Here is a 10,678-nt window from a genome sequence, read left to right as displayed (position 1 = left end):
GTGAGTGTCTCGGAGAGGTGTGCGGTACCGCTTGTCTTGCTTGGCAAGCTGCGAGTGTCTAGGAGGTGTCTAGGAGTGTCTAGGAAGTGTCTCGGAGAGGTGTGCGGTACCGCTTGTCTTGCTTGGCAAGCTGCGAGTGTCTAGGAGGTGTCTAGGAAGTGTCTAGGAAGTGTCTCGGAGAGGTGTGCGGTACCGCTTGTCTTGCTTGGCAAGCTGCGAGTGTCTAGGAGGTGTCTAGGAAGTGTCTAGGAAGTGTCTCGGAGAGGTGCGCGGTACCGCTTGTCTTGCTTGGCAAGCTCGCGCAAGTTCACCTAGCAGAGGGTCCGAGAGGGCTCCTGGACGGCTCCTAGAAGGACCCAGCCGGCTAGGCGCCAGCCCGCCCCACCGTCTCGATGCAGGGCTGGAAGTGGTTCGAGGAGGTGAGGTCGAGCCAGACGCGGAGCTGGCCTAGGATGAGAGTCAGGGTCCGGGTCCGGTTAGGGGGTAGGGGTCAGGGTTAGGGTCAGGGGAGGGGAGGGTCCGGGCCAGGGTTACGGGCTAGGGGTTCGGGGTTAGGGGTAGGGGTAGGGGGTTAGGGTCTGGGCTAGGGGTTAGGGGTTCGGGGTTCGGGTCAGGCGCGGAGCTGGCCGTTGGTCCACGCGATGCGAGCGCGCACGATGTTCTTCAGGTTGCGGTAGGCGGCGTAGCAGATGCCGACCTGGTGCTCGACCGCCTGCGCGCGGCGGTGGCCTCGCGTGGTGAGGCGGCACCTGGCCGCACCTGGCCCCTCGGGAAGCGACTCGGCTCTGCGCCCGGATTTGACTCGGGCGGGAGGGTGGGGCGGTGCCAACGGGATGCTCACTGGCTCTGCTCGACTCCATGGCGCGCAGCGGCAGGCTCGCGGCGAGGCGGCACACGCCACACGCGGGGCGGGCGAAGGGCGGCGCTCGCAGCAGAGGCGGCGAGAGGGCGGTTGCGAGAGGAGCGGCACGACTGCAGCCGCGGGTTTGGCGAGCGAGTGCGGGGTGCGGCCGCGAGAAGGCTGGTGAGAAGGTTCTCGGAGGTGGCGCCTGCTCGTGCGCTCCTTCGTCTATGCTCGTGCCGTCATTCAGGACGGCGACCACGAAGGGCTCGACTCGCTCGCCGCTCTCGCCGCCGCCGTACGAGTCGAACAGTATCCCGACGCCGCGGAAGTCGTCGCTCTGGCCGTACATCGCGCCGGCGCGCCCCTGCTGCTCTGTGAACCAGACCGCCATGCCGCCTCCCGTCGACTGGCGCGGGTCGCCGCCGATGTGGAACTCGAGCTGCACCTCCCAGTCGTCGATCTCGATGGGCTCCGTGGTCCAGATCCAACCCAACTTGTTGGACGTCGCAGTCGTCAGCATTATGTAGTCGTTGTTGAGCGAAGTCTCGCCACCATACTCCCAGCCCGGGATGTTGCCGCCCGCGTATGCCTTGTACGGATTGGAAAAGCTGAGCTTTGGCGGGGAGTATGGCATCGGGGTGAGGTCCACCTGTGCGTCGGCACCCTTGCCGGCCGTCGCAGGGGAGAGAGGGCCACTCAAAGCGAGGACCGAGGCGTCCGCACTCATGAGGGCGGCAGCGAGGGCCGCCATCGTAAGTCGGTCGCAGTGGAGCCGCGAGTTGTGGGTGAGCTGGCCAGCCCGCGGCGATTTTTTTCAACCCGCGCACTCTTCAGAGGAGCCCTCAAAGCACACTGTGAGAGTCCCGTGAAGGTTCACGGGGCCGACTACAGTGTACAGCGGGGCGGAGTGGATTTCTTTGATCCGACGCCCAATCGCGGACCCCAGCGGTGAGTGTCCCAGCGGCTCTTGGCTCACTCTCAGCGTCTCCATCGTGTCTCAATGATCACTCCGTCTAAAAAAGAAAGAAAAGAGGCAACCCAAGGGAGGGATGGGAGGACGGCACGCCGCCATCACACAGGGATTTTAAGGAGAGGAGACAGGAGTGTGGTGCTAGCCGTCGCCCACCCTTGGGCGTCTGCCCCTTCCTATCCTATCGATCTCTCTTCGCAGTGCCTCGCCGATTCTCGCTGCAACCTTCATGCCACCTCGCGGTCGTCCCACTCTCGTCGTTCACTCGTTCTCTGCTTCTCTCTCTTGTCGCTTCGTCTTCTGTCGCGTCGCTCTCCTCTGCCTCGTCATGCGACGCCGCCGCCGCCTGCCGATCCCTTGCCTCGCGGTCTCCCGATCACTCCGTCTCACTTCGTACAAACGAGGAAACTTTTCTTTGCAAAACGCGGGAATCTCCGTCGCCGAAGTACACGAATCGGATACGACGGATAAGAGGTTGCGTTCCCAGAGTTCTGCGACCCTCAAGGCCGCCACGGAGATGCCGACTGGCGCAGCGTCGTCCAGTTATGGCCCCGAAACGAACGTGGTGGACATCGTCATTATTGGTGCTGGCCTGAGCGGGCTAGTCGCCGCTGCCTACCTCAAAAAGGAGGGGATAGACTCCTTTATCGTCGTCGACGAGGGTGCGCACGGCCAGGCATCTAGATGCCTCACGCAGTCGACTGCACACCCCTCACGCATCGCGGTGCGGCAGCGGCAGCTCTGTCATTGCACGGCAACACGTTGTGTCACGCTCCACACAGAGCTCAGCCGAGACGCCACTTATGGCCAGCCTCTCAAGCCGAGACCCCACTTATGCCCAGCCTCTCGCCTCAATCCCCTGCCACCTTCGAGCGTGTAACGCAACGTGCCTGGCGGCGTGCCTCCCTGCAGGCGCTGTAGGAGGCACCTGGCGCGACCACCACTTTCCAAACGCTGGGACAGACACCGAGGTGCCAACCTACTACCCGTCTTTCCTGCCGACCCCCGAGACTTCCTCGCAGTTTGGTGAGCGCGACGAGATCCTGTCGTACTTTGCGCCCGTTTTTGCCCATTTTCGGTCATCCGTCAAAATATCTGAAGATCTGAATGGGGGATTCTCCCCAAACCTTGCTCAGCTGATCCAGCACGGGCCGTAGGCCAGGCCTGGCCAAAGAAACCAGCACCTCAACCGGCTTCCCTGAGCGTCACAGCTCGGTGTACGGTGATCGCGCCGGCCGGACACCACTGTAACGTCCGTTCCGGGCATTTGAACGCGACCTTCGGGGGCAAAGACATGGGCTCTATCGATGGGCTCTATGGCTCAGACTGGACTCCTCTTGGTCCCTTCTGATGCCCTAGGCCATACCTGGGCCTTACCCGGGGTTCTAGGGGCCGGGCGGGGTTTGCCGCCAGAAACTGGCCCGAGGGACCTTAAGGAGAGGAGTGTCGTGCTAGCCGTCGCTCGCGCGTGTCGGCGCAATTCTTTTCAGGTGCCAGTTCGAGCCAGTGGCCTGCAAATTCTTTTTTCCGAGTGTACCTGTGTTAGTGCAGTGCGCGCCACTCCGCTATTTTTTCGGCTTTTCTCTTTTTTCCCGCGACGCTTCTTCACCATGTCGCATCAAGCACTGCTCCTGCTCCTCTCGATCGCCGACGTCGGCGCTCTCCGCACGCCGCTCAGCGCCTCGCGCCGCGCGGTCCTCGCCGGCGCGCTCGCTCTGCCTGCCTCGTCGCGGAGAGCAGTCGCGGACGACTCGTCAGACATCGAGGTGTATTTCGGCTGCGGCTGCTTTTGGCACGTGCAGCACGAGTTTGTGATGGCGGAGAAGAAGCTCTTGGGCCGCAGCGACCTGCAGATCACATCACGGGCTGGCTACGCTGGCGGCTCGGGCATGCAAGACGGCAAGGTGTGCTACCACAACGCCGCACAGATTTCGGACTACGGCTCGCTCGGCCACGCGGAGGTGGTGCGGCTCCGCATCCCTCCCACCTCCTTCCGCGCCTTCGCCGAGGAGTACGTGAAACTCTTTGACAAGGACGGCAACCGGCCGGACCAGCTCGGCGACCGCGGCCTCGAGTACCGGAACGTCGTCGGCATACCGGGCGGCGGCGGCTCACCGCTGGCGAAGGAGCTGGTTGATGCGAGCCGAGAGAACGGCGACAAGCTCGACTTTGCGAAGGGCAAGGGCGGCGATCCAGACGCGCGCGCCGTGGCATTCGTCATGGACACTAACTCGCACCCCTTCTACCTGGGCGAGCTGTACCATCAGTTTCACGATGGGTTCGCCTGGGGCGAGGACTACCCCGGCGAGTACAACGGCATCACGAAGAAGCTGGTCAAGTCCAACATGCTCGCAGACGCGGGCTGCCCGAATGGAATGCTCGGCGTCGGAATCGCCGGACTATGACCGACGCACTCTCTTACGTAGGGGCTCATCCTTCTTTACACTCGAGCTTTTTACACGCACCGCGAATAAAACTCGCCGAGACACGCATCTTATTTTCTCTTTCTGCTGTGTGCCTGCTTCCTTTCGATCCTCCTCTCTACGACCTACGAGTCTTAGCAAGAGGTCTCTACTGGCTCTATACACACGGCAGCATGGACACGTGATGCCTCCATGTCGCCGTCGAGTCAAAATCGACATGCGAGTCGATCTTTGGCCCGACAGACTCAGAGGGATATGTGCGCAGTCAGTGCGGCGTTTCGGGCGACAAACAGCGCTGCGACCGCGAAGTGGCGGTGGACATGCTCCCATGTTGCCGACGCGGCGCCGGAGTGGCCGGCGCTGCTCGCCGCGACCACGACGGCTACTCCGATGCTCCGGGCCGCGAGACCCGTCCTAGGTCCTACCCGACGGTGGCGCTCTTCCACGTCTCGCTCACGCTGAGAAAAATTCTGAAACGGCGTGCAGCAGAGTCGCCGACGAGTCGGTCCGCGTGACTCCTCGTGTCCCGCACCGTTCTCACACATCCATAAACTCACTTTGGCCTCACTGAAGCGATGCCTCAATCCTGAATCCTCAGATTTTAGATCGACCACGAGCGATGCCAAAGAAAGAAAACAAATGCTAATAATCATATTCAGAAGATGGGCGACGCACGAACACAGAGGCAGGTGATTAAAGAAATAAATAAACAAAGAGCTGGACAAATACCAAATTCCAAATCGCAAACATAGAAACCCAAACACAGGCGGCGACGTGGCATACGAGCTCATAGGAGAAGGAGGCGCACAACTTCCAAGGACGCACGAGCGAGAAGCACGCACACAGCCATGACGATAATGATTGAGCGCGTGAACGCCAACTCCCCGGCACAGGCCGTGAAGAGCCGCGCACGCGGGCCGACGATTACGCAGCTGCGTGCCAAGCAGGCCGCTCTTGTGGCCGCAGCTGAGCTCGCAGCTTCGAGTAACGCCGAGGCGAGTGTGGTAAGGCACTCGCCCGTCGACGAAGCCAAGCGGTGGGCAAGCGGCAAAGGCCGCAAAGTGGGCTTCTCAAAAGCACGTGCCACCTTCCGTGGCGGCGGCACGGGAATCGCGGCGACGGCCGCGAAGCACGACTCGCTCATCAAGAAGGCCCGCTGGCGCGGCACCGAACAAATTGCCCGGGAGACTCCGGCGGGCTCTGTGTCCGTAGTGACGATGCCGCACCGCAAGGACTTCGCCTCCGACAAGGAGCACCAAGTGAAGTTTAACCTGTGGCTGAAGGCGGACGGCTTCAAAGGCAAGGTGCTCAACGGGGCGGTGAGGGAGCCAGAGCAACTCCCTCGCTCGGGCTCACGCGTGTGTGGATCCATGTAGGAGCGACAGCAGCGGGTGGCCGCGCAGTACGAGAAGCGCGTGCTGACCATGAACGCGTGGGGCCAAAAGCAGGGCTACCCGCCGTTCTGCGAGGTGGTGACCCAGGAGGACGGCTTGGCCAATCTGCAGCTCATTGTTGACAAGGTGCGCGGCAAGGAGGTGCCGCGAGTGCCGGCGGTGTCCGCTTTCATCGAGTTCTGCGTGGGCATGATGACCGGCGAGGTGGAGAAGGGCGGCTGCCGGGAGCTCCGAGCTGATCCTCAGCTGTACGCCACGGCGGCATACGGGCTCTCGCAGGCGGAGATGATGATGCCGGTCGAGAAGAAGGGCACGTTCGGGTGGGGGCCGTACAAGGACGCGCCGTACAAGCTGCAGAGCATCCAACAGTACGCGACGGCGTTGCGCGTTTGGCTGAAGGAGGAGCTGCGCCGGTGGCCAGACGCAGGTGTGGCCAACCCGATGTACGACGGGTGGGTTGCCTCTGTGATGAACTACGTGCAGAAAGAGCTGCCTTCTGCGCGCATGGAGGAGCGGCTGCCGCCCGCGTTGACGACTGGCGTCTTCAACGAGAATAAATACATAAAACGGACACACCAAACAAGGGGTGGGAGAAGGACAGGGTCCCCACCTGCACGAGCAGGATCTTGTAAGGACGATCAGGGACACAGGGGAACGGGAGCGGGGAGCGCATCTCGCGACACGGAGAATAAATAAAATAAATAAAACGGGCACGCCAAACGAGGGGTGGGAGAAGGACTGGGTCCCCACCTGCACGAGCAGGATCTTGTAAGGACGATCAGGGACATCGCATAGTAATAAATAAATAAACAAAGTGTAGTGGAAAATCCAAAATCCAAATCGCAAACATAGAAATCCAAACACACACAGCCACGTGGCATAGGAGAGCAGGAGGTGAAAGGAGGTCAGCACAACTTCCAAGGACGCACGAGCGAGAAGCACAGCAAATAAATAGAGCAGTCATCTCCAGGAGAGATGGGAGAGAGAGATGGGCGACGCACAATAAATAAATAACACGGGCACGCCAAACGAGGCTCGAGGGGTGGGAGAAGGACAGGGTCCCCACCTGCACGAGCAGGATCTTGTAAGGATGATCAGGGACACAGGGGAACGGGAGCGGGGAGCGCATCGCGACACGGAGGGGGGCTGGGCAGGGTTCACCCACACGACAGGGTCCCAGGGATTCCTCTCTCGTATAGGACAGGTTGCACCCGGTGGCACGGGGGCAGGCGAATAAATAAAACACGCAAGCCACGGGAGGGATGGGAGGACGGCACGCCGCCAGAAAGAAAGAAAGAAAACAGACAACCCAAGGGAGGGATGGGAGGACGGCACGCCGCCACCACACAGGGATTTTAAGGAGAGGTGTGTGGTGCGCTAGCCGTCGCCCACCCTAGGGAGTCTGCCTCTTCCTATCTCTCTTCGCAGTCTCTCTCCGATTCTCGCTGCAACCTTCATGCCACCTCGCGGTCGTCCCACTCTCGTCGTTCTCACCCTTGTCATTTCCTCCTCTGGCCGAAATACAAGATTTTTTTGCGCTGCCAAGGTCTCTGTTGGCGCAACTCACTTCCATCAGCGCTCGCTTAGTCATGGCGCCGCTACCCTCCAAGCCCTCCGAGCTCAAGCGTGTGGTCTCGAAGGGCGTGAACCAGAAGGTTCGCAGCCTCAGCAATCGGCAACGGTCGCGCCTCTCCGAAGAGGATGAGGATAACGGGCGTGAGGCGTTCCTTGGCAGCACGTTCGCGCATGGCCAAGAGCCCCCCGCCGGCTTCACCCAAGACGCGTCTCGCACGTCGAGCATGGGCGTGCATCGCAACGGCTCCCAGATGCCGCAAGGCTACGGCTACGGAGCGCCTCCGCCGCCGCCGCCGCCGGGAGCGCACGGCGGCGGCCGCTCCGCCGAGGAGCAGGAGGAGATCGACCTGGCGCTCGCGATGGCGGCGTCGATGGCCACGCACGAGCAGGAGTCGCGCGCCCCTCCGCGCGTCTCCGCCGACTCCGCCGCCGAGGCGGACGAGGAGGAGCAGCTCCGCCGTGCGCTGGAGCTCTCCAAGCTTGAAGACACCACCCGCAGGCCTCTCCTCGCCTCCTCGCCTCGCCTCCTCCCTCGCCTGCTCGCTCGTGCCACCCGCTCGCCCTGCTCACAACTTCTGCTCGCCATGAGCACATGAACATGAGCAGGGCACACCCCGGCACACCTCGGCACACCCCGGCACACCCCGGCACACCCCGGCACACCTCGGCACACCCCGGCACACCCCGGCACACCCCGGCACACCCCGGCACACGGCCCAGGACACGTCCACGACACGTCCCCGGCAGGCTCGCCGACGAGCCAAACTTGATTGCCGAGGAGCCAGAGCCACAACTCGGGGAGCCGGCGCCCAAGCCGGGCGGACTCGACCTCGACTCGCTCTTCAACTCCGGCCCGCCCGCCGCACCGGCGCCGCCGAGGACGGGCCAGCTGCCGGGCGCCGTGCTGCCCAACCCCTACGCGGGCGGCATGCCGCCACAGATGCCGCCGCAGATGCAGCACCCGTTCCCCCACCAGGGGGCGATGGGGGGAGGCATGCAGGGCATGGGCATGGGCATGCAGGGGGTGGGCATGAAGGGCACCCATTCCCCCCCCCCCCCCCCCTTTCCCCCTGCCATCCTCTTTTTCCCCGCCGCCGCCGCCCGTTCCCGCCACATTTCCGGGGTGCAGTGTGGACTCGCCTTTTGACCCGCCGACGCCTCGCCGCCCGTCGCAGGCGGAATGCCGATGGGCGGGATGCCCCTGGGCCAGCAGATGGGCGGCATGCGCCCGATGGGTGGCATGGGTGCGCCGCTCGCCTCACAGCCCCCCCCCCCCCTCGTCTTCCGTCGCCCGCCCCCTCTCCCTCACACAGACCAGAAGCGCACAGCCCCGTCTCCCCACCCCACAACACAGTCGAGAAGGGAGGGGCACACAGAGAGCGGCACTCGGGCGGGCATCGCCGGCTTCTCCCTCTCACACCCGTCTCGCTGGCGCCCCTCCCCGCAGGCGGCGGGATGCCGCAGCAGATGCCGCCGCAGCAGATGATGCCGCAGCAGATGATGCCACAGCAGATGCCACCGCATCAGATGCCGCCGCAGATGGGCGCGATGCCCCAGCAAGGGATGGGCATGCCGCCGATGGCCTCCCCGGCGCAAGACCCGTTCGGACCCGTCTCCGCGCCGGCGGCCAACCCGTTCTTCTGACGCGGCGTGGCGAGTCTCGCTCGCCTTCCCAGCCGTGGCCACTCGAGCCCACCCTCAAGGGCCGCCGCCTCGGTAGTAGCGAGTCGGCGGCCGCTATCAGCGGGTCGGGTCACTCGGGCGGGGGAAGGCCGTGCGTGAGCGACGGGCGATGCGCCTCCCAGGGCGCTTGCGGTCTGACGCCTGTGCCGATGCGGGCCTTGGCGTGATGCGGCGTTCATCGAGATTGTGTTGGTTATTGACGCGGGGCGGGGGAGCGGTGGGGGGTGTCTCTGGGGGGAGAACTCGAGGGGGAGAGCTCGGGAGATAAGGTGAATTCCGCGCGTGTTACTGAGTCCACACAGCACACACTCAGAGCGCGCGGCTCGTGTTCTGTTGTGTATCAGTTGTGTATCAAATGTATGTGTGGGGTATTTGGGGAAAGGGCTCGCGAAGAAAATTGAAGAAAGTACTTTAAGGAGGAGCTTCATTTTAACCAGGAGGAGGAGTGAGGTGTCTCAGAGAGTCTCGAGTATCTCTCTCTTGGGGAGAGGGACCCATCGGCCATCGTGCATCGCCTCGCCGCCTGCTCGCCGCCCCGTAGAGGGTAGAGCCGACACGCGACAGAGGAGATCACGCTGATCTCGACCTCTCCCCTCTCGCGCATCTTGTGAGCGCGGGAGCCGGTGCAGGTCCAGTAGCGGCAACATGGAGGCAGCAGGACAGCGCGGTCACGCGTCAACCGCCTCCGTCTTGATGCGCTTGGCAGGCGCCTGGCTGTCCTCCGCCTCTCCGGCAGGCTCCTCGTTTTCGTCGTCCTCCTCGTCGTCGTCCTCCTCCTCCCCCTCGTCGCTCCCGTCGCCCCCCTCGACCGGATCGCCGCCGTCCGAGTCGTACTCCTCCTCGACGTCGGACCCCTCCGACGGGGCAAAGTCGCTGTCCTCGTCGTCGTCGTCGTCCTCCTCCTCCTCCTCCTCATCGTCTCCGGCGCCGCCGCCCGCCGCGCCGCCGCCAACCGCGCCTGCGGACGCCGCCTCGCCGTCGAGGGACCCATTCACGTTTGCGCGCTTCCGCTGCAGGAGCTCGCTCACGCGGTCGCACTCGTTCGCCGGCAGCATCGACAGCTCGAGCTTGAGGGCCGTCTTGGCGGGCGCGCCGGCGGGCGCGTCGGCGGCGGCGCACTCGAGCTGCAGGTCAAAGGTGCGCCGGCTGTCGGGCGGCAGCACCTCGACGCGCAGCCGGCTGTACGGCATCACGTGCACCTTTGACGCCTCCTTGACGAGCAGCTCCTTCTCGAGCAGGTACAAGGCCGCCTCGGTCGCCTTGACGTAGCACTGCAGGGCGGCGCGGCCGCCGAAGGGCTTGAAGCTGCCGATGCCCCCCACCTCGACCGCCGCCAGCGAGGCGAACGCCTGGCTGACGACCGACGCGGGCTGGCCACACAGCGGCTTCCCCGAGAGGCTGCACTCGACTTTGGGCTCCGCCGGCTTGGAGTGCAGGAGCAGGTGCCCGACCTGGCTCTTGCCGTTGGCGACGGGAGCGGCGAGCGTGACGACGCACAGGCTTCCCTGTCCCGAGGCCTCGGGGAGCACGAGAACGCGTGAAACGAGCCGGTAGGGCACCGCGATCTCGGCCGACTTGCCATGCAGGACCGCGGCGCCTTCGTTGAGCGATAGACGAAACTTGCCTCGAGGCGAGAGGAAGGAAAGATCGCTGGCAAGCTCGACGAGCAGGGCGCCGGGGCGGTCCAGCGGGGCGGCCGACCCAGCAGGCGCAGCAGGCGCAGCGGCGGCCGGCGGAGGTGGCGCGGCGGCGGCGGCGGAGGAGCTGGCGAGCGCCACGGCCAGCTGCT

The 10,678-nt window shown here is 64.1% G+C and overlaps 4 protein-coding genes across 4 annotated transcripts; 2 read left to right on the top strand and 2 right to left on the bottom strand.

The window, feature by feature from the left end:
* Nucleotides 1-272: 272 nt before the first annotated feature.
* EMIHUDRAFT_460407 (hypothetical protein) lies at nucleotides 273-1,595 on the bottom strand (the record flags this gene model as incomplete). Its single annotated transcript, XM_005791529.1, has 4 exons — nucleotides 273-311; nucleotides 386-447; nucleotides 628-712; nucleotides 1,101-1,595. Coding segments are annotated over 4 exons (681 nt in total), but the record flags the coding sequence as incomplete, so codon positions are not given.
* Nucleotides 1,596-2,331: 736 nt separating this feature from the next.
* On the top strand, nucleotides 2,332-4,219 carry EMIHUDRAFT_251479 (hypothetical protein; the record flags this gene model as incomplete). Its single annotated transcript, XM_005791528.1, has 4 exons — nucleotides 2,332-2,476; nucleotides 2,727-2,892; nucleotides 2,972-3,036; nucleotides 3,438-4,219. 4 exons carry the CDS (start codon nucleotides 2,332-2,334, stop codon nucleotides 4,217-4,219), a joined length of 1,158 nt encoding a protein of 385 aa, XP_005791585.1.
* Nucleotides 4,220-7,181: 2,962 nt separating this feature from the next.
* EMIHUDRAFT_446832 (hypothetical protein) lies at nucleotides 7,182-9,304 on the top strand. Its single transcript, XM_005791527.1, has 4 exons — nucleotides 7,182-7,705; nucleotides 7,954-8,243; nucleotides 8,382-8,450; nucleotides 8,654-9,304. The coding sequence occupies exons 1-4, from the start codon at nucleotides 7,221-7,223 to the stop codon at nucleotides 8,848-8,850; spliced, it is 1,041 nt and encodes a 346-aa protein (XP_005791584.1). The 5' UTR covers nucleotides 7,182-7,220; the 3' UTR covers nucleotides 8,851-9,304.
* A 253-nt stretch (nucleotides 9,305-9,557) lies between these two features.
* Nucleotides 9,558-10,513, bottom strand: EMIHUDRAFT_122075 (hypothetical protein; the record flags this gene model as incomplete). The annotated part of the gene is made up of 1 exon (XM_005791526.1): nucleotides 9,558-10,513. A coding segment is annotated over one exon (956 nt), but the record flags the coding sequence as incomplete, so codon positions are not given.
* Nucleotides 10,514-10,678: the final 165 nt, after the last annotated feature.

The sequence above is a fragment of the Emiliania huxleyi genome (assembly GCF_000372725.1).
Source record: "Emiliania huxleyi CCMP1516 unplaced genomic scaffold EMIHUscaffold_1111, whole genome shotgun sequence".
Taxonomy (NCBI): domain Eukaryota; phylum Haptophyta; order Isochrysidales; family Noelaerhabdaceae; genus Emiliania; species Emiliania huxleyi.
Note: the sequence above shows the minus strand (reverse complement) of the source record. Positions and strands in the feature narration are given on the sequence as shown.